General features: G+C 33.6%; 4 protein-coding genes and 1 long non-coding RNA gene across 7 annotated transcripts in view; 4 read left to right on the top strand and 1 right to left on the bottom strand.

The window, feature by feature from the left end:
* The first annotated feature begins 77 nt into the window (after positions 1–77).
* On the top strand, positions 78–2,148 carry Cndp2 (Cytosolic non-specific dipeptidase 2). Its single transcript, XM_076902820.1, has 5 exons — positions 78–191; positions 263–713; positions 781–1,209; positions 1,349–1,822; positions 1,901–2,148. Exons 1-5 carry the CDS (start codon positions 151–153, stop codon positions 1,943–1,945), a joined length of 1,440 nt encoding a protein of 479 aa, XP_076758935.1. The 5' UTR covers positions 78–150; the 3' UTR covers positions 1,946–2,148.
* On the bottom strand, positions 2,082–5,376 carry Fuca (alpha-L-fucosidase). 2 transcript variants are annotated; one of them, XM_076902824.1, is made up of 7 exons: positions 4,886–5,376; positions 3,823–4,106; positions 3,418–3,669; positions 2,947–3,309; positions 2,645–2,863; positions 2,332–2,558; positions 2,082–2,252 (listed from the first exon to the last, which is right to left on the bottom strand). In XM_076902824.1, exons 2-7 carry the CDS (start codon positions 4,091–4,093, stop codon positions 2,157–2,159), a joined length of 1,428 nt encoding a protein of 475 aa, XP_076758939.1. In that variant the 5' UTR covers positions 4,094–4,106; positions 4,886–5,376; the 3' UTR covers positions 2,082–2,156. The 2 variants fall into 2 exon arrangements, with proteins under 2 accessions (XP_076758939.1, XP_076758938.1); XM_076902823.1 differs by lacking the exon at positions 4,886–5,376 and adding an exon at positions 4,590–4,717.
* Positions 4,703–7,070, top strand: Uch (Ubiquitin carboxyl-terminal hydrolase). Its single transcript, XM_076902855.1, has 8 exons — positions 4,703–4,839; positions 4,939–4,991; positions 5,072–5,083; positions 5,291–5,419; positions 5,782–5,933; positions 6,018–6,159; positions 6,461–6,536; positions 6,662–7,070. The coding sequence occupies exons 2-8, from the start codon at positions 4,956–4,958 to the stop codon at positions 6,817–6,819; spliced, it is 705 nt and encodes a 234-aa protein (XP_076758970.1). The 5' UTR covers positions 4,703–4,839; positions 4,939–4,955; the 3' UTR covers positions 6,820–7,070.
* Positions 7,071–10,315: 3,245 nt separating this feature from the next.
* LOC143428177 (uncharacterized) lies at positions 10,316–10,672 on the top strand. Its single transcript, XR_013102403.1, has 3 exons — positions 10,316–10,321; positions 10,369–10,483; positions 10,559–10,672. It is a non-coding gene; the product is annotated as an uncharacterized LOC143428177 (long non-coding RNA).
* A 403-nt stretch (positions 10,673–11,075) lies between these two features.
* The window catches only part of LOC143428115 (proton-coupled amino acid transporter 2), a 28,676-nt gene continuing 11,757 nt past the window's right edge, over positions 11,076–27,994 (top strand). Inside the window, exons 1-2 of one of the 2 annotated variants that reach the window (XM_076902818.1) lie at positions 11,076–11,288; positions 27,106–27,182. In XM_076902818.1, the coding sequence (XP_076758933.1) occupies positions 27,106–27,182 (77 nt within the window). In that variant the 5' untranslated portion in view covers positions 11,076–11,288. The remainder of the gene's footprint in view (positions 11,289–27,105; positions 27,183–27,994) is intronic. The other variant, XM_076902816.1, reaches the window with a different exon arrangement.

Below are 27,994 nucleotides of genomic sequence, written 5' to 3'. Positions count from 1 at the left end.
AATAGAAATTTCTTATCTTTGTGAGATAAGATATATCACTTGCTGACACGTATACGTCGAAAATCGTTTTAGTTGGCCAGTTTTTTGTGAAAGCTGCACTTGTCATAGTTCTTGAGTAAACGATTCAGTTTATATATTAAAAGCAATAGGATGGCTTCAGCACTTCCATCTACATTAAAACATCTGTTCAGGTAAATTTATAATACAGTAAGATTCTTTGACATATGTATGTTATATATTTCAATATGAATTTAATTTTTAGTTACATTGATAGTCATAAAACAGAATATATAAATACTTTACGCGAAGCAGTGGCTATAAAGTCTGTCTCTGCATGGCCAGATAAAAGAGAAGAGATTATTAAAATGATGAAATGGGCGGAGACCAAATTAAAAAATCTTGGTGTCACTACAGAATTAGCTGATGTAGGAAAGCAGACTCTTTCAGATGGAAAACAAATTCCTTTACCACCTGTTTTACTAGGGACTCTTGGCTGTGACCCAAAAAGAAAAACTGTTCTCATATATGGACATTTAGATGTGCAACCTGCATTAACAGAGGATGGTTGGAACACAGAGCCATTTACTCTCATTGAAAAAGATGGAAAATTATTTGGCCGTGGAAGTTCTGATGATAAAGGTCCTGTACTATGTTGGATTCATGCACTAGAAGCTTATAAAGCCATTGGAGTTGATGTTCCAGTTAATCTTAAGGTATTACTGGTTGCAAATTTTTAATAACTTTTATTTATCACTTTTATTAAGTGCTTGTCGATTAAAGTTTGTGTTCGAAGGTATGGAAGAAAGTGGTAGCGAAGGTCTAGATGATCTTCTTTGGGCACGTAAAGATACATTTTTACAAGGAGTAGATTATGTGTGCATATCCGATAACTATTGGTTAGGTACAGAGAAACCTTGTATTACATATGGTTTGAGAGGTGTATCTTATTTCCAAGTGGAAGTAATTTGTGCAGCAAAAGACTTGCACAGTGGTATATATGGTGGAGCTGTGCATGAAGCAATGGCAGATTTAATATATTTGTTAAATACATTGGTCGATGTAAATGGGAAAATCTTAATTGATGGTATTTATGATAGTGTTGATAAAATTATGGAAAAGGAACTAGAATCTTATAAAACAATTGCATTTGATGTTGCGGAATTTAAAGACTCTATTGGAACTAATAGATTAGCTCATAATGAAGATAAAGTAAGTAACATTATCTACAATTTATGCAGAATACTTGGTTCCATGTGATTCTTTGTTTTGCAATTAAGAATCATATAAGTATTTACTACATATATTTACATAAAAATATCATTAATGAAAATTCTAATTTTGTCATTAGATTCAACTTTTGTTACATCGATGGAGAAATCCTAGTTTGTCTCTTCATGGAATAGAAGGTGCATTCAGTGAATCAGGTGCTAAAACTGTTATACCAGGAAGAGTTGTTGGTAAATTTTCTATTCGAACTGTACCAAGCATGACTGTTGAAGATACTCAAGAAAAAGTAATCAAATATGTGAATAAGAAATGGGCTGACAGAGGTAGCCCAAATACAATGAATATTACTATGCTTCATGGAGGAAGATGTTGGTCAGAAAATCCTGATCATCCTAATTATGTAGCTGGTCGAAAAGCTACTAAGCATGTCTATAATGTAGAGCCAGATTTATCACGCGAAGGTGGCTCAATTCCGGTAACATTGACATTCCAAGAAGTAACGGGTAAAAATATATTACTCTTACCAGTTGGCGCTAGTGATGACGGTGCGCATTCCCAGAATGAAAAGTTAAACATTTTTAATTATATCGGAGGTGTGAGTATTCTTATTGGGATAGTTAAATTTATTACTATTGCTTTATTCAAATCTAATGGTACGTTATGTATGTTTTAGACTAAATTACTTGGAGCTTATTTGTACGAAGTATCTCAACTTTAACACAAATGTTTATTGTAAGCACGTAACTAAGATGTGAGCTTGTGTTAACGATTTATAAGCATTATTCTTTTCGCAGTATGCAATATACAAATAACATTTTATATGGGCGAAAAGGGAAATAAACATTGATTTGTACTCATTAGTATATTTTCCTGTAAATGAATATAAAATATTATTTTAATTACAGGTATGTTTAATTATCATTTTGTTCCTAATATTTTGGTCTTATTTTTAACACCCAAGCTGGTTGTCCTTTGTGGAGTTCTGCTGGTAAGATTACAGTCAACTCTCTACTACCCTCTTTCCACTGAAATATAACATTCTTATAATTTAGTATTGTTATTTATATACTTTAAATTTAGTTTCTAGTAAAATTAAATATATACTTCAATTAATAGCTTTGATCCAAGTAAAGACATCTGTGTGATAGTAGTTGCTTTAAGTGACCCTAAGTGTAAGACACCTTTTTCAGGCCATTCAAGAATTATTGCATAAATTTCTTTTGTGTTTTTATTTTGTGTATACCAAACACTGCTAGTTAAAGTATCATTTTGTGTATTCCACCATGGTTTGGTATTATAAATAGCTTCTCCATTTATTTTTAACCAATCACCTATTAGACAAATAAACTTTACATTTTTAAATAGTACATTTTTGAAAAAAATACAAATTAATAAACATTTATATTAACAAACATACCTATTTCGTGTAATCTTTCTTCGAATATTGGAGAAATAATGCCATCTTTTGTTGGCCCAACATTCATTAATAAATTTCCTCCACAGCTTACAGTAACTACCAATTCCTTTACCAATTCTGGTAAAGTAAAATATTCCGACAAAACAGCGTTCCTACGAAATCCCCACGATTTTCTATCAATTGTCATACAATTTTCCCACTTATGTGGTAGAAGTACACCTAAAGATTTCAAATTGTAAATAAAATAAATACATTAAAAACTAATTTTAAAAACTCTTAAATGTTAGTTCCATTCAATTTACCAGGATTATAACGATCAGTGCAGGTATAAAAGTCACCATGGTGACACGGTATACCTCGACCCCATCTATCATTTACTACAACTGTATCTTTTACAGGACTTTCGTTATATAGCCAAGCTAAAAATTCTTTTGATTGCCAATAAGTATCTGGTGCATCCCAATCACCATCAGACCATACAACTTCTGGCTTGTACGTTTCTATCAATTCGTGCAGTTCAGGAATTATTTTCTGTTTAACAAATATTTGTGTTTTAAAATTGGTACTTTTGTCATATAAGTAAAGAGGATTGTACCATTCATACATAGAATGGTAAAGGCCAAATTTCAAATTGGTTGAATTCCTAATTGCTGCAGCTAATTCACCTGATAATGAAAATTTTATTTTAGATTATCATTAGAGACTAATAAGTGAGATTTAACAGTAAAACTACACTGTAAATAATTGAATTATTAAAAAATTTAACTTAATACCTATTAGGTCTCTTTGTGGACCTACATCCATAGAATTCCAACTAAACGAGTACTTTGAAGGCCATAATGTATATCCTTCGTGATGCTTACTCGTTAATACAATATATTTTGCACCTGATGCTTGAAACATTTTGCTCCATTGTGTAGCATTGAAGAATTCAGCTGTAAACTCACGAGCAAAGTCTTGATAGGTAAAACTGGGTGGGTACCTTTGTTTCATAAAGTCACGATATATAGTACTAGTATTTTCTTCTGAAAATGATGAATTAAAATTTCTTATTATCTACAAAGTACATAACAGTGTCCTACAATTAAAACGTAATATGGTTTTATATTACAATGCATTATCGGTAATATTCTTTTATAATTAAATTAGATATTAGGTAATAATAAAATATAGATTACCTTGCCAATTATTCCAAAACCATTCAGAGCCAAAACTAGGAACGCTAAAAACACCCCAATGAATAAAAATTCCAAATTTTGCATCATCATACCATTCCGGAAGGGGACGACTATCCAAACTATCCCATGTTGGAGAATATTGACTAATTCCTACTTTTGAAAACTGGTATGTTTCAAGGCTCTCTTTATCAGCTGTTATTAATACATACTCTGTTTCTTGCGATGTACATGATATTAAAAATGTTGATAATATGTAAACTGGTAAAATCATTGTGAGCACAATGCTGAAAATAAATTATATAAACTGTTTACTCAAGTATATATACGTTCATGGTTTGGGAGATTAAAAATCAAAAAGAAAATCTGATTATTCAATTTGACATTGGTGTGTCAATCGTGATAAGATTAAATAACATGTATTATAAGTATACGTACATCATATTCTATAAATTTTCTGTTCGTTAAAAGAATAAATACAGGTTTATTTATTTGCTTATAAAATGTATAAAGGAAAAATTAAAGCAAATAATATTTATATTTCTTGTATTCGCTTTAAAAATCTTTCTAAATATATTTAACAAAACAAAAATATTTTCATTGATCAGAAATTTGTTTAAAATTATACGTATGCATATACTACATAAGTTCAAGCATATGAAGTATGTTAATATATGTATGTGTACAATCTTACGAAAAGAGTCATATCTATATATAACTACCATAGACAAATGAAAAATTTATAGTTAAATACGTGTTAAACGTTTTACCATAAGATTAATATAATGCGTTAGAAAAATAGAATCAATATATAAGTATTTTGTCATTAACTGTTTTGTGTTCGTTTTAATATTGATTTTAACGGTAGCCAATAAATGTTACTTGGTTGTGTCAAACATACACAACTCTCTGGTAAATACGCCGGGGTGCGGTACGATCAGTAATTACGTTTTAGCAGTTCAAATAGTTATTATTTAGCATAGCTATTACGCTGTTGCGAATTTGAAACGTTTGTTGAAGGTAAGTAGTATAAATGCAATGAAAAGTTTGATCAAACAATACTTACAATTAATTTCAAATGTAACCATAAAGCAAATTCGCCGATACTTTTTTTTTTAGAGTCAACAAAATTCATAATGACATCTTGGATACCGTTGGAATCGAATCCAGAAGTAATAACTTTTATTTTAATCGAATACTTCGAAATTGAAACTATTCTTTTCAATTAATCATATCCTTTTCTTTGTTTTAGGTTATGACAAAGGTAAACTATGACTTTCCACTGTTGCTATTGACCTTCCGTCCCGAGATTACATTAATTATAAATATTTTTTTAAGTGTTTTTATCCAACAAAGTTAGTGGCACGATATGTTTATGAACCAAATAATACTTTCTTTTCCTAAATATAAAATAAATTTGTTGATAATTTTGCACTTATTAAACCTGATGATAACCAAGTGAATTTTACAGTTTTTACACAAACTAGGTGTTCCGAAAGATTGGTCTATTGTTGACGTTTATGGGTTGGAACCTGACCTATTAGCACTTGTACCCAAACCAGTTCTTGCTGTTATTTTGCTATATCCATTATCTAAAAAGGTATTAAAATTAAATCTATATTTGTATCTAAGAGTTTGTTTATATCTTCGGTCAATTTCAATCAAAACAATTTGAATGTTCGCAGTATGACAGTACAATTTAAAGAATTTTTTTGAGGAAAGAATAATTTTTGAAATATTTGTGAAGTGTGCTATTATTACAATAAATTTTACCTATAAGTGTGCATACGTAAGTGTGAATGTGTCAGTATTCATTACTAGTGTAAGTTTTTACAAATATCTTGAAAATTGTTCATTTCTTTAAAACGATTCTTTCAGCATGGCGTGTTGTCACTATGCTAAATTCCTGTCAAATTATATTAAGTAATACATATATAAGATTCAATATTTTTATGCCTACAGGGTGATAATAGTTTAGAAGACAAAGAAGAAACTGATAAAGGTGAGGATGCAAGTAATACTAAAGATCCAGATGTTTTTCATATGAAACAATACATTCACAATGCTTGTGGTACGATTGCACTAATTCACAGTGTTGCGAATAATCAAGATATGTAAGTGCTCTAATTAAAAATGCAAAAGGTTGATTTGCTTTGACAATTGACATATATTATAATTTATTTGATTCGTTTTTACAGCATAAATTTACAGGATGGTTTTTTGAAAACCTTTTTGGATAGTTCTAAAAATCTATCGTTTACGGGATGTGGGAAACTATTGATGGAATCAGATGGTATTAGCACGACTCATAAAGACGTGGCACAAGAAGGTCAGACAGAGGTATGAATCTTGTTCATAGAAAACAGCCTCTTCTATCTCTTTATTTGTTGCAAATCCATCTGCTCCGTACATCTTCATACAATTAAACGTATTTTTGGAATATGTTTAGTTGTAAAAAAATACTTGTGTGGAACACGTTTCGTTTGCATTAAATTTTATTATATTTCTTGCCACACTAAACATTGTTACTTCTTTTGAAGAATTTCGATTAATCGATACGTTTTTTTTAATTTATCGTGTTATCAATTTTTATTTTATGCCCACGTAATTATTGGAACATAATGAGAGAGTTATTTGGTAGGTACCAAGTGAAGAAATGCAAGTGTATCATCATTTTGTGGCATTTGTGCACAAAAATGGTGTTTTGTACGAATTAGGTAAATATTGTTTGATGTTGTTATTGATAGTAAACAATTATAGAATAAATCGTATTACGAGAATATTGTTATTAAATATTTTAAACGTTTGTAAAGCGTTTAAAAAAATATATTAAAATTTTTAGATGGACGTAAGTCTGTGCCTATTAATCACGGGCCGACTAGTCCGGAGACGCTATTAGAGGACGCCGCACGTGTTTGTAAAGAATACATGGCACGTGATCCAGAAGAAGTGTGTTTCACTGTTCTTGCTCTCGCTAACAGCGATGCAGCAGCACTATAGGTTTATACTTAACTTGCACCGTATTACATTTAAAAATAAGTGTTTGAATAATTTATTTTTTACGTTCTATACGTATATCTGCCTTTTATATTGCGTTTATTAACATTTACTGATTACTCTATCGTAATACGGATATTTGCAAAAGAAGTATGCATTAAATGTAATACAAATACGTTAAAGTCAAAGAATAATTTCAGTTCTAGATGATAAAAACATTAAAAATAAGTACAGTCGAATGAAAACGGGATATTTTCGCTATATTTGTACGTTTTAAATAAAAGTTTGATAAAAATCGTCGTATTGTTAAAGACATGTTTGTGTGTTTGTATTCAGTGTTTCTATTCGCTATATTTATTAAGTATTATATACGATTTGAAAAAAATGTTTCTCATCAAATTTTGTAATCTAATCCCATCTTCATACTAATTCCAATTTATTTCAATCTTACATTATATTTACTTCCTTACTTTTTATTAGATCACTTTAACACGTCCGTTTTCAATGAAATTTTTTGAAAATTTTCCATCCATTAGTAATAATTTATTTTTTTAAATGATTCATGAACGAAACGTATATATTTAAAATACTTATTTCGTTCGGTGGAAGAGGGCAGGTAATATTACTATAAATGTAATACCTTTGTTTCCGCTATTATCAGAGGTCGCAAAACTTGTCGGTCACTGACGCTAGCAAAAGGCTTAGTTATTTTAGATCCTCCTCCGAGAGTGTGCATCTTGGCACCACTCTCTAAATAGTAGCTCGAAGACACAAAATAAAATCGAAACGTAGGCTTGTAACCGGTTATTTGCTGTGTTCTATTCTTTATGTAATACATACGACAAAGTTTAAAAATACTTGTAAGAAGAAAATAACTTAAAACTAATAATTCTACTAAAAGGATTCGTTACTTCGATTTAAATTGGTGTTGTTTTGTTGCATGTATACGAAATAAGCATTTTACTAACGCGCATTACTCATTGTTTGTCTTTACTCTTAGTCCTCAACAAAAACTTTTCCATACGGAACCACACTGTTTCGACTTTCCTTCTCGTTGCGATAGAAAAATTTCCACAACTATTCTAACTAAGAACTGCTTGGATTTTCCGTGAGAATTTTAATAGACTGCGAACGATTTGCTCTCTTTTTTTTGTCGTATTGGATAATTCGCACACGATCCTCTTATATAAGGGTGCTTTAATTGTGAACGCGATTCGCGTGTTATACGATAATTGAAAAATGTGTTAAGTGGGTTTATTAGTATACACTGGAATTCTTTGACGTACAGGATTCCTAAAGTTCTAATTCTACTCTAATACTTTTGTCACGTGTATAGAATAATTGTTCCTTTTAAAATGATATAATTCTGGTTTCTTCGCAGAATGACTATTTTTGAGGCTGCGATATGATTCAAATAGATCTCGTTAAACCATTAGGCTCTAAAGAATTGACTTATAATTGGAAATATCATTTTCCTTTATCCGTTAGACTGTACAGTAATTCTATTTAAATAGTTTAATACAATTTGTTTTTCATAATTTATTTTCGTGTAACAAAAATCGCATAGAACGGATAATTCATGTAAATCGCCGGACAGGTGTATGTTATTATTATTATTATTACTAAGTTAGTTCAATGGAAATAGACAGATAATTTTCGAGTAAGAATGGAAACGGTTCTACGCGATAAAAGGGGTCGAGGAACCCCCGTTGATTTTCTATGGAATGCAGCTAAAGCTAATAGTATTTGTACAAATATGCAGTTCGATAGTATCAGGCAAGGTATTATATTGGTTCAATTTGATTTACTTCGACCAGTGCTGCGTCATTCGAACGGAAAATTTGAGGGGCCTATACGTGTTGGAATCTTAGAAAAGAAAGAAGGTGGAACGATTAAGCAATCGTATGGTGCGTAAAAGAAAAAGAGCTCGTTAAAAGAAGAAACAAAAATACATTCATAAATGTTGGAACATTCATAGGAATATTTTGTAATGTTCGCATGCTTGTACGGAAATCGATGGATTTTGAAGGATTAACTTTACATACAGTAGAAAAGTACTGGCAAAGGGGGAAGAAACGCAATTATTTGTATGCGATAATGATAATCAATGATAAGAATCGAAAGTAAAAGTTGTCATCATTCAATCGATAAACAATGACGCGAATGAGACGTGTCATCATCGAGTTATCATTCGAAATATTAATGTTAATCCATCGAATGATCGATGCATGTATTCGCCTTTGCACTCCGCTACTTTCATGTTTCAGTGAGAAACAGGTCACATTGTTGCAGGCGCTCGGTCGCAATATTGTATGCGATAACACGCACGAAATTAATTAGCTAATTCCTAAATACATACGTATTGTCGATAAACTTCCAAATGATTTCAATTCGCTAATTAATCCACACGATTAAGGAGATTGTAGCCAGTTAATGGAAAATTAATCCATGTTGAAATTTGATAGTGTTGTTCTTTAATAATCTTCGACCATAAAACGATATATATAATAATCTAGTGTAGAAGAAATACCCACTCGTAACAAAGTAATGTAATTTATTGATATTAACAGTTCGCGTGCAGTAGTTTCTAAGAAACGATTCCTTTTACGATTGTAATTATTTCTTAACCCATTAAGTCCTAACGTTCCGATACATTTCACTAGAAACTTCTTTTTCCAGTGAATTTAATTCAGTAATGTGAATTGATTGAAAAAGAAACTGAAAACAAAATTACGTTACTTTGTTATATTAACGAGCTTGATCTTCCATCGATTTCATTTTTCTTTTAGTATATTAAACCAATCAAAACGACTGATTCATAACTTCTTATAGGAAATGTATAGTTCGACATAAATTTATTTTTACAAATTCTCCATAATTTTTTTTTAGAGAGAATACTTGTCATAATTTTGTAGCATTTCATTTTCTTTTGAATACATTGGTCTTCGAATGTTGAATAACTTTATCTCTTCGTTACTGTATAAAATATTAATATATACAACGTATACATTTTTTACCTATTGTCGACTTAATGATAACTATAGTATGTAATCATTACAGTGGTAACCAAAGTCACAGAAATCAACGAAACATATCATGTGCAGATATGAGTACTATACATGCACGTACATTTGTTCATGGCTAGTTGAGGCTAAGGTCGTTCCGTGCCCATAAAAATGTTATACATGAACAGATGCGGCCTTGTTTTCCATGTACGGATCGCTTATTTATGAGTTGCTGTGGAGTTCAATAAAATCCTTCGTTGGAGTCGAATCAATCAGATGGACGACGATTAATAAGCCTTGCTAACATATATAGATTATCTTCGCGATTTGTCAAATGGATGGAAAAATTAGAAGGGGATTTGAATCTTTGAAAAAGGAATTATTTCCATACTGCGCAGATTTTTATTGTTAATTATATGAAAGGATGATTAAATTGTGTGAAAGGCGGTAAAGGAAAATTGGAACGACGAAGAAACAATTAGTTCGGTGGAAAAATGGAGGTGATTATGCTGATATCATAATTTTGTTAATCTTTTGTATCTACGAGGCTCAAAATTATTTTTATACAGTTTTATTAAATAGGATTCCTCTGCGACTCGAAGAAACTTTAGCAGGAACACGCGATGCCTTATCGACAATCGTCAAAGGCATTATAATACGCGGTAAGGATATAGCAGGAAGTTGGATTCATCATTACTCGCACGCGAAGTGGTAATTGGTTATTTCGCATGTAACAGTTCGAAAGAATAGTGAACCATCGGAAGAAAATCCTATGGAGGTCGAAGAGTCGTTAATTCCATTGTTCGATCAAGATTTCATTGAAATTCGTCCTGGAAATACTTTGTAACCTTCACTCGTACAATCTTACTTAAATTTCGTTTTCAACTAATTTTTCACTAATTTGTCTAATTTTTAGTTTCGTATACATTTATTACGAATAATATAATAAGTTATACACGATACGTTATATCATCAAATCGTGAACTGACTTGTCAATCGAATACAAAACAAAGTACACAAGCGGATAAGGAAATGGAAGGAAATAGAACGCAAAACGATCAGAATCGCCGAGTGAAACTGCAATTTCTCGTTCCAATTGGTTCGTTAGGTTCCATTGGGCCGTTCCTCTTCGTCTACGGGGCGTTTCCGGTCTTTGAACCTGGGCACACGACGTACACGATTCGCGCCACCTCGAATCGTAGGAAAATTAAGGGGCCTTGAGCGTTTAGCGACAGGGAGAGGCCAGATTGACACCGGTCGGGGAGAAGAAGCAAGAGTAAAGTAATAGCGCGAGCAGCCTTTGGTGGTTGGCTCGAGTGGTCTCAGTAACGCGGCTTCGTTTCAGTCGCGCGGAAGCAGCCGACCGTTGCACGTTCTCACGGATCGGACGGGTGAATCCGCCGCCATCCATGGGTTACCAGTACTCCCATTCGTATATCTGGATACTTTGAATTCATCATAAAGAAAGTGAGTACCGTCCGTGACATCCCGTCGTTTCTTTATACTATTAAATCGTCATCAAACCTTTTATTGAAAATAAAGAAACAGAGAGGGACAGCGACTGTATTTTGTTTATACCTGTTGTACAATTGTTTGCAGCTTTTAGTTTGAATATTAGTAGGTAAAAATGTTGGATATCTGAAGATTCTTTTTACGATTGATTGTTATCGCTGTTTGCTGATAGTAATCGTTATGGTTCATCCAGATAAGGTTCTTTAGGGAACCTTAACTGGTTCTCTCTATCAACTACAGAGTTAACTGTATTTCAATGGAAGTCTAGGAGATTTGTCTTATTATCCGTTATTTTTTTATTACGTTGAGATAATTGTCATTCGAACACACCCTTATTCATTCTTTTCTTTGATCACTAATTGCGTTTAAATTGCACGGATTTTTGTGTATCGCAGTTGAGATAATAATTATGGTAACATCGGAAAAGTAAAATTTAGTCTCGGTAAACGATGGAGTTTTATAGCTTAAGTCGTTCCAAGCTTATGACAATTCCTCGTTTCGCGCAATGGAAATAACGAAACGCATTTCCTTGGCTTAGTTTTAACGTTAGAAACGTTCAGCCTTGCGCGATATTGAACGCATTAACTTTATCAACACGCAGTGGAATCTTGATTATCCAAATATTTGGGATAATATATTTTCAATTAATTTTGATATCTATAAATTGTTAAAAAAAAAAGGAACAAACTTCTTTCACGCTGAAACAATGATATTCTATTGTTTTGAATATTTGATTATTTAATAGCGCGTGTCCGATCGATTCGATTAATCGAAGGAAGATCTGGAACAGTGGCATTTTTAATCAGACGAATAATGGTGTAATTCAATTGCCTTTCTTACGAGGTACGTTTATTAGGATGATCGCACGAGGTGAAAAGCGTCTAGCGGACTAGCTGGTTGGTTTGATTTAAAGATGGTTTTAAATAAACCGTGTTATAGCTAGGTTTATACACGGATAAATGGCTGCCATTTGTCGGTGTTGCTTACACGATTCACATGCTCGAGGGCAAGGAATATTGTCTCCGCAAAGCTGTGCAGTCATTGCACTTTTTAAATTAAACAACGTTTCGAAATCTGTACATATTCTGTTTTCGAATTCTTTTTCAAGTTCTGCAATTTTTTATATACAGCGACGTCCTGCCGTTCAATCTCTTCCAAATGAAAAAGAATTAAAAATTTGCTGGAAAACTATCGATAATGAATAAAGTTATATGGTAGCATTGATAGTATCTTATTCTATTTGATTATTTAATTATTATTAAGTCAGGTTGTCTATTCAGAGCAATTTCTCTTCTCGGGAAATTTGTTTTGATTTTTTAATCATTTTCGTTACATAGAACCATTTTTCTTCGCTGGTTTTGAAAAATATAAATTCTTATCTTATAACAGGCTGTACAGAGACTTCAAAAGTGGGATTATTAAGATATAGTGATTAATCAAATGTCTCAAACAATTCGTTTCAATTAAAGATGATAGAATTTTTTGTTCGTTCCAACGTTATACGAGAAGAAATAATGTAGTAACAAAGTAGTAACAATTGTCTGCAGTTTACGTAGAGTATTTGAATCCACTTGATTCTTTTCTTTACAATTACAAATATGAAAGGAAAAGATTAGGAAAGAAATAGTCTTAGTGAAAATTCTAATTTCGTCATTAAATTCAGAACTCGAATTTCATCATACGTTTTGTTATGGCTCCATTGAAATACTTTATAAACAAACATTTACTCGCGCTTCAGTGTTACTTCTCCTAATTGTTGTTGCAGTTGAAGCAGGAAGCTCGATCGAGTCTCACGTGTCGTCTAAAATCTCCTAAAGTGATAGTCAGCGAAAAGACTGGTTTCTGTTGATGTTTGCATCACTGCTGTTGTTATCATTCATAAACATTTGTGTTTATATTCTGAGTTTAGGTGAATTCCTAGTTACACTATCCTTGACGAATATTCTAACATCGAAACCGGTTGTACAATGAACAGGTGTGTCATCTGTTCACTACAGTCAGGTCATATAACACGTTAAGCGCCAAGTTTGTTTTGTCTAAACAAGTTATAATATTTTGTGAAACCTGTAGCGGAAGACCATTTTTATGTTCTCCATGCTTCGATAAGGCTTATTAAAATTCTCTTTGACAAGTAATATTTAGGTACATTCGTGATATGAACCCGAATTTATTTAAAATTTATTTAGAATGGAACTTTTTAAATTTTATATCGTCAGTCGATATACACTAAACGCGATCTGCACGAGAAGTATACCGTTGGTGATGGTGCTTAACGTGTTAATCAAATAACGTCTCGTTTCTTTTCGCTGATCGTTGAAAAATGAGCATCGTGCAGCAACAATTTCACTTAACGCAATATCTCACCGAACATCAAAATCATTTAAGCTTTTGATTATCTGCTCATTACGTTTCGTCGTGTTCAACACGTGTCGTATCTAGCTGTTACGCATAGGAATGTGTCCCTCGGTTTACATTACATCTGGAAAGACGCGATTATACGCGGAATCTACATTCGACGAAGCGAAATTCTCATCGTATGACGGTACATCGGAACGCCTCGTTCGATAACAGAGGCGTTACAATCTCGTAACACGTTCCTCCTGAGAGTCGACGGCGCGAGGATGATTTTATTGATATGTTAAATCGGTTTAATATGTTAAATATACAGTGCTGGACAAAAGTATTGGCACAGCATGATTGTTATGATAAAAATGCTTATAACTATGAAACAAATTGTTAAAAAGGAAAAATTTGTTTACACGTTTATTTATTTATTATTCTAGATTATTATTTAACAGAAACAGTAATATAAATAAAGTGATATGCGAAATAATAACAAAAACATATTTATTGAGCGTTTTAAGCATGGACAAAAGTATTGGCACATTATACAAAATTTAGTGTAGTTGTATCTCTCCGAAAAAAATCCGATTGTCACTTGATGGTATAGGTAGGGGATTCCCTGATAGTCATTTTTTCTAACAGTCATCCTTAAGTTCAGTCGATTAGCAACATAGGAAATATAACAAGCAACAATGTCAAGAAGAGGGAAAGAAACTACAAGTGAAGAGAGAAAAATAATATTAAATTTGCACAAAATGCGAAAATCTTATAGTGAAATAGCAAAAAGTGTTAATAGAAGTCGATTCACTATTAGAAGTGTCGTAAAACGATTTGAGAATCAATCAGATTTCAAAAGTAGGAATCGAAGTGGACGTCCCTCAAAGTTAACAGTTAGAGAAAAACGGAAAATTGTAAAGGAAGTGAAAATAAATTGTAAATTAAACTCATCACAACTTAGAGCAAAGTTAAATGAAGAAAATAAAAAAGAAGTAAGTTCGAAAACTATACGGAGAGTGTTAAAAGATGCGGGATATTCTGCGTGTGTCGCAAGAAGGAAACCATACATATCCAAGAAGAATCGGAAGATGAGAAAAGAATTTGCAAAAGAATTTATAAAAAAGGATCCCACATTCTGGAATAACGTATTATTTTCAGATGAAACTAAATTTAATATATTTAAATCAGATGGCAGAGTATTAGTTTGGAGAAAGCCAAATACGGAAATGGATCCACAACATTTACAAGCCACTGTGAAACATGGAGGAGGTGGAGTCATGGTATGGGGTTCCATTGCAGCGTCTGGGGTTGGCGAATTAGTATTCATAGATGAGATTATGGACAAATATGTATATTTAAATATATTAAAGGAAAATTTATTTAAAAGTGCTAATAAATTAAATCTCCCGCGTGATTTTTATTTTCAACAAGACCATGATCCAAAACATACTGCCTATATTGTACGACAATGGATCGTTTACAATACCGCACATACATTAAATACCCCACCCCAGAGTCCAGACATGAATCCCATCGAACATGTTTGGAATGAATTAGAAAAAAAAATTAGAAAATATAATATAACAAACAAAAACCAATTAAAAGCTATTATTTTACAAGAATGGAACAATATAGAGCCGGATTTTACAAAAAAATTGGTAACTTCAATGCCAAAACGATTGAAGGAAGTTATCATGAGGAATGGAGGGCCAACCAAATATTAATTTTTAATTTCTAAGTACTTTCAATCATTTGTGCCAATACTTTTGTCCATGCTTAAAACGCTCAATAAATATGTTTTTGTTATTATTTCGCATATCACTTTATTTATATTACTGTTTCTGTTAAATAATAATCTAGAATAATAAATAAATAAACGTGTAAACAAATTTTTCCTTTTTAACAATTTGTTTCATAGTTATAAGCATTTTTATCATAACAATCATGCTGTGCCAATACTTTTGTCCAGCACTGTATGTTAAATAAGGTTTCTTCTTTTGCGTGTGTCGACGATGTTTGGCAATTTACGCGACAAAAGGTGCAACAGTGCAGCAATTAAGATACAGCGTTGATCGAAGTATAATTATCGTACCGATGATACTTGTACAATCCTCGTTAATGCGTGTTGTGAATTTTGTAGATAAGTACGAGTAGGTGTCGAACGTTTTTGTTCAACTTTCAATGATAATCGTTGCACTCAATTTTTATCGAAACGATGATATCTGTAAAATTTCCGTATTCTCGTTTTAATTGTGTTTAATAAAGACGTTGCTCTGTTAAAAAATTGTTTTACTAGACACGAAAGGAAGGAAGTGAGGAGTAGTTAAAAATTGAACGAAATATGATAAAATGAAAGTTTTAAGTAACTTGGCGCCATTCATGTACAATTGTATGTACAAACATCACTAAGATGCAAATTTGTATTGCACACCTCGACTTTCGTATCCTTTCGCAGACAAGATATCGTTAAGATCGTTAACACATAATTTCACTCTTTATTCTACTACATGACGAAGCTACTCATAAAAGACCAAGATGGTGCAACGCCAATTTCGCCAATGATTTGTCGTTAATTTCTGGCGGTCAGCCACAACAGATCGCCCAAAGAAGGCTTAAAAATAAAATAAAAATGCTACCAAAGCTTTAGTTATTAAACGCGATCGTATTCAGTTCGAATAATTGTGAACGTTACATTAACGACGGTTGTAATTAAAGTAGAAAAGGAAATGGAGATATTTTCGCTTCGTGGATTGCTTTCATTCAAGATCATCTGCTAGTACTACATGTATGGTCTTTTTATCTCATTCAGCGAACGTCGAACGATGACAGAGGCAAATATTGACATTTAATTTGGCGATGAAACATTTGACATTCGAATAGTCTTGGCCGATGCATCGAGGCACGTGCAAGAAACGTGTTCGGTATTGCGTTGTTCGCGCGGCTACCAATGGGTTCGCATGCTTTTTGAATGGGTGCGAAGAGACGGGGTGTTTCCCATAGCGCATCCAAGGATAACGAGTATGTACCATTTCGCGAATACGTCGATGATCAACTGTTAAGAAAGTAGTATGAGCTGGCTGGTTCAATGAAACGTAGGATTTTTCCTTTCTTCCTTCCTTTTTGAATTCCTTTCTTTTTGAAAGTAACAAGTCTTTCTTTCTCTATTTTTTGGTTTGTCTCTGCGAATACTTAGTATTTAATATTGTTACTTTTATCAGTTCCACATATTTCGAAATTCTCTGAACGATAATCCGCTGCTTTAGGAATAAAGTTTATCTCGTTATTTTGTCGTTCTTTAAATTCTACCTTTTTATTTGCAGATATGATCCCGTCTTTGTCACCTTGCTGGAATTTTAGATATCCGCGAGAGCAATTACATTAGAAATCAGTGGGAAAAGAGAAGTGTTATTATAAAACAGTTGGGAAAAATAAATTAGAAATACAAAGTGAATAATATATAAAATTGGACGTCTGGACGTTTCATTCCATTCGCTCTGAATTTAAATGTCCAACCTCGATTTCGAAACAGAAAATTATTAAACGTCATCGAGTTTGCATAGATTTCATCCTGAGGATTCAACGATTCGTACGAAGCGCACGTCGGACTCCAAATGCAATAAAAGAGAGAAAGAACTGGAAGATTTTTAATTTAATTACGAAAATTCCACGAACGTTCTATTTCCATCGAGGAAAATGGTACTTATCATGGAATGAGTCACCTGCCTAGTTAACTGTGAAATTTGTCTTGCTTGAACACGAGACAATTTTTTTTTTATTTATCGTTGTTATTAATATTCAAGGCTCTCATTTCGAGTAGCTGACGTTTTGCTTACTCTATCGCGATAGCGGGTAGGAATAGAGCCGGTAGGAATTTTCCACGAGACTGCCGTATCCATAGAATGGACGAATTAAATAGATAAAGAGTGTATCAGAGAGCTATCCTAATTTGTTATCGGCTCACTGACGAGGAAGTTGCATTGGTCAATGTTCACGGAGGTTGAATAACAGCTGCGAGTACTTTCGACCTCCATTAGGACTGAAATCGTGGAATGGGTAACTTTCCTCAATAGTCATCCTTAGATATTTCGAAACCCGCCCGATAGATTTATCAACAGCGTAAAGATATGGAAAATTTCTCTCTCTTTCTCTCTCTTTCTCTCTTGTTGAAAATTTGTAAAAAAAAGTGGACACGTTCAATATTGTGAGAAAATGAAGAGTCAAAAAAGTTCCATTAGGATACTCAGTGGCGAACAAATAATGATAATCTTCCATTCTTAATACCTAGATGGATATCGCATTGTATTTCTAATGAAAATTTTACCATCGCCCGATGACTATCGCCCGTGACCCACGCAACATGGAGCGCGTTGATAATGCCAATAGTGCTTAACAAACATTGAGAAAATCATTATCGAATTGATCAGGCATCAATTTTTGTAATTGTACGTATGTGGAACGAGGATACTTTTGAGTCATTCGTTATCTGTTTGTTTTCTCAATGCCGATGACGAGGAAAAGGAAATTTCCTTTGCTCTACAGGATAATCTTCAAAATCCCGATTTAATGATGAGCTTGCAAGTCGCTTGTGGACATTTCTTTGGAAATGTGAATGCAAATTACCTTTACCAAACCCTTTTTTTACCAAAACTTAGTTTTTACCAAAACCTTTAGATATTAATCCCAATTTTTATTATTTTAAATAAATGTTGAAACTGTCCAGAAAGAAGTATTTTATGCAATTGTATCAATTTGTATTGTTCTTCTTCTATCAAAGTATAAAAATTTGCTTCTCGTATGGAGTTTCATAGCCAGATTAAACTATTTTCACAAAATTCTTGCCCTGAAAATTATCCGATTGCACTTCGCGTTCGATGCATGCTCCTACACAATTCAACTGATCGCATACTTGTATGTTTCGAACGACGCGATAGCAAATCACTGACTTTTTGCGCTGCAGTTACAGTCTACAACAGATTAGGTAATAGCGGTCGCAACAATTCATTATTTTATTTTAATAAATAAAATTTTGATAACAGTTTCACTGTAAATAGGCGATTGTCTATTTAAGATAACTTAGTTACGAAAGGCGACCGTCATTCTTCAAGAAGAAACACAACAATTGCAGTGGTTACTTGGCAATTTTCGACGTGGTTTTATTTAGACTAAATAATGCAAAAATTTAAATTAAACTCTACAATGTATATTCTAATTTCGTTGTACAGTTTGGCCAAATGGCAATTTACGTCGTCCATGTTGCTTCCAATCCCGTTGTTCAAAGTGAATCGTGCAATTTCAGCATAATTTTCCATTGTTATAACTGTTTAATTGAACTTAAACATATAAACAAATCACACATGAAAAGTTCCAAAGCGCATAATTGAGCAATCGGCCGACGTCGAAACAGGGAGAACCAGTGTCTCTCCCCCGCCATTTCCTGTTTCCTTCAACGAATTTTTAACATCAGATGATAGATGAAAGTTTATTGCTACTTGACTACCTAACAGTTCGATCATTTCAATCCACAAATCTTGTTCGCGTTAATTTTATCTGAGTAAAAAATTGCGCAGCGTTTAAGTACGCATTGGGTGCTCGACGTATCAGACATGTGTTTATTTCACTTTTAGCTATATAGATATTGTACTACTTAAGCTATGATAAAAGGTATCACGTCTGTTAGTTTTTCGCAATTGTTCTTAACAGCTCTGTCGAGGATCAATCTTATTTTTTATTTCTCGTAAGTATTTTCTTCTCACTAGATTTAGATTCGATAATGGAATGATAAATTTGAATGGTGCCGTTGTTTGAATAAAAGACTGTAGATTCGTTGAGATATCAGTCACAAATAGTCAAATTCAAGATCACGTATAATAGCGTATAAGGTCTACAAACAGAGATCACCATTATCGTTGATTACCAGTTTCCTAAAGTAAAATATCAACTTTGGTTTAGGAGAACATGTACACACAAATTGCACTTGTAAAGTATAACTTTTTGAAGTTCCAAGGAGGTTACTCGAGTCTCGTGATTTTTGCGATACTCATAAATATCTGAATATCTTTTTATTTGTTTTTACGATTCGCATTAATGGCTTTGCATTTATTCTTTTCATTAATATCGTTACTTTTATATTTACTTTCGTTATTAATCCATTTATACTTTTGTGTGCTCATTTTTATGAGCAATGCAAGCATTTACCACACGTGTTTCTACGTATTGCAACGCAAATTGTAAATCTGAAGAAAAAGAGCACAAGTTTTCGGAAATAATTGAAAAATTGTGTAAAAAAATTGAACTGGAGTCAGAATTCGGAATCTGTACGTTTTAAGATCGAGTAACTCCGATTTTACAGAAGCTCTGGTCAAATACTCGCGCTCGCCAATGATCGATGTAAACATATCAACAATATTATATAGGGTGTTTCTTAAACGGTATTTCGCGTACGTGGCTCCGCATTTAATCTTAAAATAACACGACTTTCTAAAACAGTAACTCGCGTTATATTTGCTTCATAAAATCTTCCAATATCGTATCGGCAAGTGGAATCACTGAATAGCTTTCGCGCGAAATCTAATATGAAGTCGTCGATGTAAAAATGGCGGCGTAAGAAATTGATTTTAATTGCCGAACGAAATGAAATGCGGTTTTATATTTGCTCGAAAGCGGCGCACTATTTCAGCACCCAACAAATTACTAATTAAAACAGCTATTGGGCGGATATCAAGAGCAGAAACGGTTCAAATACGAGCCAATAGGAAGGCTAATTCTAGCCGCGGCGATGCTCTGGCCGAGACATGTTTCTTCCTGGTGCACGTGCTGCGAAAGCGGATTGTTAAAGTTCGATAGGGCGCCACGTTATTGAACTTGCTAAATATCATTGCGACGTCGAAAATCTGACGCAATACATATTTGGCATTGGTTATTTTTCAGAGGAAAAGAGGGGCGCGCTGTTGCTACGTACATTTCGAACATGTATGTGGGTAGCTATTTAAAAAAAGGGGTGCAGCTTTCGTGTGGCTCGCGCTTAATTCATAAATTTTTATTCTTATATATTTGACAGGTACAATGTAAAAGCGGAATTACTTGTCAATATTGATTTCTCCTCTTATTTTTTTCATTCGACGAATGAGATTAGTATCCAAAATTGAGTCTAAAGTAGACAGGTTTAGCTAATTTATTTTTGATTGAATTTTGAAAGAAGGAAACTAAATTGTTTTTATATTTCATTATGAAATCATGCAATAGATAGGGGTTACTAAAGTATACAGGAAGTTATGAAGCGTTTAAAGGTATTTATGTTTTTACAATCGTGCCATCTGTTTTAGTCCTATGATGAGAGTTGTTTTTTAATATCCTTCGTATTTATTCAATTTAGATTGTAGTTAAACTGTTCTGTGAAACGACTGAGTCAATCGGACCATCTAAACCCACGTTGAATCGCGATATACATAATGGCAATCGTAATTGCTGCAAACGTTATAATCGTGTCAAGAATCGTATTAAAGGGGTAATTGACTTGAAAGCATAATTTCTGTGCCCTTTGCTGTAGTAATCAGCCGAGTAAAGTACTATGAATCGAAGAATGGACCACTAACTTACAATTGGAGCTGTGCGCTCCTGTTTATACTACTATTATCTCGATCTTCTCGTTTCCATCCACTTTTCTTTCATTTTACATCTCTTAAATTAAAAAAAAATAATAAAAGAATATTTCAAACGTATAACTTTTTATTGTACAATATAAATTTATTTATTTATCCGCGTGAAAGCGCAATCATTGAGTTTGAATAACATGAAGGGAGGAAAATTCTCTTTTATTGATTTCAGCAATATATCATAAATTATTTATTATATTTTTTGGAAATAAATATTTGTTTTTCAGCAAGTTCAATTACAACGGGTTCATCTTAAATTTTGATCACAGTGCTTCTAGTTTAAACGTGATTATTGCACCCCTTATTTCAACTTCATATTTCCACATAACTCGAAGAAGTTGTGACATATGTGTCGCAACGAGTTCCACGTCGTATTTCAAATCCTGTCGCACGTATATTACGCACTCGAGAATAAAAAGCTATATATTTATCGCAAAAAGTATCGATGATAATTGATTCGAAGGTATATTTTTCAATCTCGTTATTTTATTGCACTACGAAAGAAACGCAACGCACGTAATTACCTTTCAACCCAACGTCCAGCTTTAGTCTAACACGATTCGATTACTTTTCAGTTCTGTCGAGTTACAATTGTTGTTCTTTAAACGAAAGACAAATTTTTCCATTCGGTGAATGGAACGTGGCGATTGTATTACGCGGGTATAAATTCAGACGACGATTGCGGATCCACTTTCGCGAAATGCGTGACGCAGCCGGACGCGAGACTCGATGCACGCGTGCATCGCGAGGATTCGCGTCGCTGCGTGCACATGTGCAACGTGGAAGTACTTATCTCGCGTCTTGCCTAGCCTTTAAAGAGGTTTGATAAGTGGTATCCGCTAAAATCTCATCTGTTACGCCGCTTTACACCGGTGTTTTCGTTCGCGCGACTCGTTGATCATGATTATTCCACTGTCTAACCATTATAAAATCGCTGATAACGCTTATCAATGTAATCTCCGAGGAACTCGTCAAATAATACATTCATCGAGCCATGAACAATTTTTCTCATCTTTAATAATTTCTATTTAGTCATTCTACTTAAACAATATTTCGAAATTACGCACAAAAGGGTATTTACAATATTTTTATAATTTAACAAAATTAGCGTTCTATGTCTACCGAATTTTATTTTTATAAATCTCTGAACCCTGCAAGTTTCATGTAAAATCGTCCTGGTTCTTAATCTCGATTCTACTGTGCTCTTCGATCTTTTCATCGTTCAAATGATGAACTCAATATGTTTCTTTGTTAAGAGGAATAACAAGAAAGTGTCAGATATATAGATATAGTAACTGTACACACGTGTATTTGTTCGATCTAATAATATTGACTATGTTTGCGACATTCCCAGAGAATTTTTACTTAATCCTGATGTCGAATAGCTTACTTCCACGTGGCAGTTTAATGTATACATTACTGCGGTTAATTGATGTATATATTGATAATAATGATCAGAAGCGATAAAATTTAAAATTCAAAGTACATACAATTCACGACAGCAGAAGCAACTGTATCGAAGATAAGTGTTAGCCGTGCGATTAAGTAAGTTTCGCAATATCTGCAAACTATCACTACTAATAATTATTAGTTACCATAATTATCTTACGTGGCACTTTCCTTTTTGTTTATTTTTCGCACATAACAAAGTAGGTTTGTCAGTTCAGCGGTTAATTAAGAAAAAATTTTACTTGGTAAATTCTTGTCTTTGTTTACTACTTTGCTTCGAGTTTTTGAAAAATGGTCATCTATGTTTATTCAGGTGAAGTTTATACACGCGCGGAAAAATACTGTCCACTATTTTCCTTGATATCATGTACAATTACTATATTTATTCTCTTACCTTGAATTTCTTTTTATACCGCGACATTGCTTTTTTGTGTTTTCTTTTTTAAAGAAACATTTTAAGTTTCGATTACGTGTATTAACGTTTTTTTCCGCTGACGTTCTTAAATGCTCGTTAAATATCGATTGTAATCGCGAAATTATACATAATGAATGTCTTCTGAGCAGGACAATGTAATCAAACTAATCGGATGGCCAGATAAGATACCTGTCTAATTCAGATTTCGGTGTTAATCGAAGGGAAACGAGATTATCTTTTTCATTCACGATACGGTACTTTCTACGCAATTTTGACTAATCCTTTTGTCTGTCCAGTCATGGCCATTCCAGTTCGGTGGAATATTTAAAGAGCCGCGGCCTCTAAACGAAATTTTTATTTTATTCGAACCGTTTAACCTGTTAAAACACGCGTAGGTGGTAATTACTGTCGAATTAGTGCGACACCTAAACTGGCATCGGCCCTTTTCCGTTCGGCCGAATGATGTTTGATGTAATTGGCCATTTCCTTGTTACGAAATTCGCGGCCTTGCACAACCGATCGACAAATCTTTGAATATTTCAAGCGTTACGTTTCCTGTCCAAACAATCGTGTACCTTTTGATCTTTTCAACCTCGAAAATTACTATCATGTGGAAGTTTAGAGAGCTGCAAAGGAGTGGCGAACGTTTTTTACCTACCTAGTTTCTGGAGATATAAAATTATCTTTTCGTTGGGATATCTATCGAGCATCGATACATGTACGATACTTGGGTAAAATTGCCTCGAGAAATGATTTTTCAATTTTTTTCAGTATACAGTTGAACGCTCGAGTGGATTAGTGATAACTTTCTATACGTGACACTACTTAAGAGAATATAAAAGTTAGTTTAAACTTTAAAGGTTGTATTAAATAATAATTTCACATTAGTAAAATACTATAGTTTCAAATCATTTCTTCGGAGAACATGATTTATTTCATGATTTCATTATTTATTGATGATAAGATTTATTTATTATTTTTAATGAAAAGGGGACTTTAAACTCAGTGGAAATGAAATACCTCAAATAAGATGATATAGCACTCTCGAGCGTCAACAATAAAAGTTTAAAAAGGAATTATTTATCTAATTGTCTACACTTGACCCTTAATTATTTGCGCTATTTAATCGCACGTTTGTCCTCGCATCAATCAATACGCTCTGACACATGTATTAGAGAACCATGTAACACAATTCAATCAAAGCTTTACACTTCTCTGAAATCGGAAAACAAATCTGCAAAAATTTAAGACAAGGACACTAAGTAAATCCTCCGTTATATTATATAACGCTTCATATTCTCGTCGAAATTATTTCTCATCGAAATCATCATTGAAAAATGTTTGATACAAAAGTGGAAATACTAAGAACACAAATTCAAGATGAAAGTACAAAGCCGCATCATAAAAAATGGTTCCAAATTGCAGACACGATGTAACATTAAAAGACTATAATTAACGATGTGCCGTAATTAAAATAAATTACATGCCTCGAAAATTCGATTCCTCCATTTCATATTTTTACTGTACTCTTCAAGTTCATCGCGTTTCAATAGCTTGCGTAAAGTGTACCAACGAGCGAATTCCAGTTAATGGAACTCGGTCAGTCATACTGTTTCGAGACACAACAAGTGGTTAGTTTGAGAGAAAAAAAAAAGAAGTAAAGAGATGGTGACTGCACGGTTATCTCTCGGCTAGTTACGTCAGTTGTGTCTATGAGTATGTTGATGGAAAACTATCAGTTGAAAGTTTTCCAGTGCAGAGTCAGCGTGGAATCGGTTGAGAAAAAGTGGTGCACGTTTTGAAAAACACGCGTGGAAGACTTTTAGCGTATTATTGGGCGCAGCTGAGACGAATGAATGCAAGTAGATCATCGAGGCGCATCAACGCAGAGAGCTTAATGCCTGGCAGACAATTAAATCCCTTTTCTAGCGAACGATTCTGAGTGTAGTTGGCTTCGGACGATTCGACGAACTTCGAAGGGCAGTAACATAAATCCTAGAATGAAGGATGCGAATGATTCATCTTTATGTACTTGCATTCCTTTCGAGTTGTCTTGTTTTCTTTTTTGTTTCTTTGCATTCCTGCGAGCAATATTTGTAGCATTGGTTTCTTCTGTGCAATACTGCCGCTTCTTTTGGAATAATTTAGGTTCCACGGCTTCGTATTGAAATAAAGTATCGTTAAATGTTTTCCTTTTGAAAGTATTTCCTTAAAATGTTCTGATTTTGATAATTTTCTAAACAAGTTTTAAGGATTTTTTAGATATCTTAACGTTGGAGTTTTAGTTTTTGAAGACTATAGTTGTTTCTATATGCGAAATAGGGTATCCTTTTTTTATTTCATTTATATTGGACAGTACTATTTTAAAAAATAATGCAACGACTTGAGTGACGCAGAAGTAAGAGCGCAAGCAAATTGCACTCAATCGATATAATAAACCGCGAAAGAAAAACGCGATCAATTATTAAGGATGATCGTGTCAATGGTGTCGCGAATTCCGTCAGCTGGTGATACACTCTATACACGTGAGTCTAAACGAATCGCCGGCTAAATTAGATAGTTATTGTCGGCTCGCGTGCATATGTGCATACGCGAAGCGTGCGTTCTCTCGCCTGCTGCTAATGCCATCGCGGACATTAATCTGTCCGCGATTAAATACTTAACAATACTCGATCAATTAATCACGCGATCCTATCCGATCGTTGCGCCACAAGCGACGTTACGAACGATTCGAGTATCGTTTCGTAACCGATTTTTGGTATAATCGGCGTTACTTTGCTCGCTAATTGTTTACAGCGGAATAGTACCGGAGAAAACCGAAGGAAACCAGTGAATAGGACAGATGTTCGGTCACGTTTCCATGGGAAAACGTCCGATCAGTAGTTTCAATTGAACTTTGCGCGACCTCGGCTCGATCGGCTGCTCGTGTCGGAGGAACAACCACGGTTACGTCGCGGTTTTAGAGCTTAATTAGCGGATCGATTTTTTATTTGAAGTTTCAATGAAACGGAAATAGAGGAGGGCATTCGAAAAATTAGACTGTTATCGAGAAAAAGATTTTTGATAATTCAAAGAGTAACGTGACATATTTTTAACGCATTGCTACACACTTTGGACCGGTGATCGAATACCCTGTTTTACATTTTTTATTTCGAGAAAGTAAACGATCATTTTAGTGATAGTCTATTTATATAAAATTCTCTACTGTCGCTTGTTGTTGATTAAATTAATGTTCGATTATAGTTGCTTCGGAGAGTATTTCCGGTGGCGTCTATTTTTTGGCATTTTTTCAGGTCTAATATAGTTCTTTCTATCTGGTTAACGTGAACGTAACAATTGATACAAACTATTGTTTTTTACATCACTTTTTTGCCAATAAAAACACACGTTTGCAATTTTGTTGTTTTTAACGTAACACACGCGAGTAGAGAAAGTGTATGAATTAGAATTCAAGTTGATGAAAGACGACGTATCGTCGTCTTGGCATTCATTGTCTTGAATATCATTTTCATTCACCGTGTTCGTATATATACATTTAATCGTATGTGGCAACGTAACTCTAGTGACACTGTCCCACGAGCATAATTGGCTACATTATTGTACATATCGATGTGCAATGAAACGATTTAAATAATATTTATTTTTTTATCGCCAACGTTCTTTGCATTTTCATTGTCAGATTTTAAAAGTGAACAATTTTTCGATTAGTACGTACAAAACTTTCATCACCAGCAGGATAAAACGCACTCCATCGTAAAGGGGTTGATAATATTTGGAGTACTATGTTTTGATGTTATATATGCTTGTTAGATATTAATTAAAAATTTGATTTAATATATATTATGTAGATAGTAGAGCTTTTCTATTTTGCTTACAACCAGGGTAATTAATTTATTTCGTTTGTTTATGCTTGCAGATGGAAATGCACAAAGATATCAACGCGAAGAAGAGCTCTTTTCGCGGGGACGAGATGACGCTGAAGGAACCTCACCGGTAATTAAATATTTATTACAGGATAATTGTGGATTGCTCGATAATTTTAGATTATCTGCGCGTATATCTATCAATGTAACGATGTTTTTATACGTACAATTCATCGCTACGTATGCCTGGAATTTAATTATATCCGCTGCAAGACGATTCAATGTCATTATAATATGAGGTTGTGCAACTGCATTATGTTTTGTAATATTGTAGAATTGTTTAATATTGCGAGAGTTTCATTTCTTCTATAAGACTTCACTTTTTGCTATCTTCGACCATGTCGTGTCGAGGAAGTTGAATATTATTACAAATTCTGATCCGCATAAAATTACCGATTATTCTCTATGATTAATTTTTATCAATTTTTCGCAATATTTTCTCTTATGTGTAAAATTGCAAATTTGTATTAATTTTAACCATCAACGTCGCACATTTTCCGAACGCTATTACTATCATATCTATTTTTGTAACTTGCTGCCAGGAAACAACTTTCATTTTTATCGTTTCATGTAATTCCAATGTTCTAACGGTGGTTTTCAATAATTAATGTACCAAGCACGTTTCATACGGTTCACCGTTGCCTAAAATAGTCAGTGGAATGGACTGGTTAGCATTAAACGGGCAAATTGCGAAACTAGCAAGCCTCATATACGCGTTCCTGTTTCAATGGCAAGACCAGAGCCAAAAGTGACGTAGTCCGTTGGCACCTAACGATATTCCTTCGATCTAGCATCGGAGCATGAAACTTCCACCGCATTCGACATGATTTTCACTCACGATTCCGCATTCTATCATGACGAAACGTCAGGACCTCGTTGACT

This window comes from Xylocopa sonorina, chromosome 10 (genome assembly GCF_050948175.1).
Source record: "Xylocopa sonorina isolate GNS202 chromosome 10, iyXylSono1_principal, whole genome shotgun sequence".
Classification (NCBI taxonomy): Eukaryota; Metazoa; Arthropoda; class Insecta; order Hymenoptera; family Apidae; genus Xylocopa; species Xylocopa sonorina.
Note: the sequence above shows the minus strand (reverse complement) of the source record. Positions and strands in the feature narration are given on the sequence as shown.

What these genes read in the sequence shown, in the direction of transcription:
- Fuca (XM_076902824.1), bottom strand. Translation starts at nt 4,093, where the DNA reads ATGATTTTACCAGTTTACATATTATCAACATTTTTAATATCATGTACA. An exon ending in TCCACAAAGAGACCTAATAG is followed by an intron (nt 3,310 to 3,417) that starts GTATTAAGTTAA and finishes TTTCATTATCAG; the next exon opens with GTGAATTAGCTGCAGCAATT. An exon ending in GATCAAAGCTATTAATTGAA is followed by an intron (nt 2,253 to 2,331) that starts GTATATATTTAA and finishes GTTATATTTCAG; the next exon opens with TGGAAAGAGGGTAGTAGAGA.
- Uch (XM_076902855.1), top strand. Translation starts at nt 4,956, where the DNA reads ATGACATCTTGGATACCGTTGGAATCGAATCCAGAA. An exon ending in TATATCCATTATCTAAAAAG is followed by an intron (nt 5,420 to 5,781) that starts GTATTAAAATTA and finishes TTATGCCTACAG; the next exon opens with GGTGATAATAGTTTAGAAGA. An exon ending in TGGTGTTTTGTACGAATTAG is followed by an intron (nt 6,537 to 6,661) that starts GTAAATATTGTT and finishes TAAAATTTTTAG; the next exon opens with ATGGACGTAAGTCTGTGCCT.
- Cndp2 (XM_076902820.1), top strand. Translation starts at nt 151, where the DNA reads ATGGCTTCAGCACTTCCATCTACATTAAAACATCTGTTCAG. An exon ending in ATGTTCCAGTTAATCTTAAG is followed by an intron (nt 714 to 780) that starts GTATTACTGGTT and finishes TGTCGATTAAAG; the next exon opens with TTTGTGTTCGAAGGTATGGA. An exon ending in TTTTTAATTATATCGGAGGT is followed by an intron (nt 1,823 to 1,900) that starts GTGAGTATTCTT and finishes TGTATGTTTTAG; the next exon opens with ACTAAATTACTTGGAGCTTA.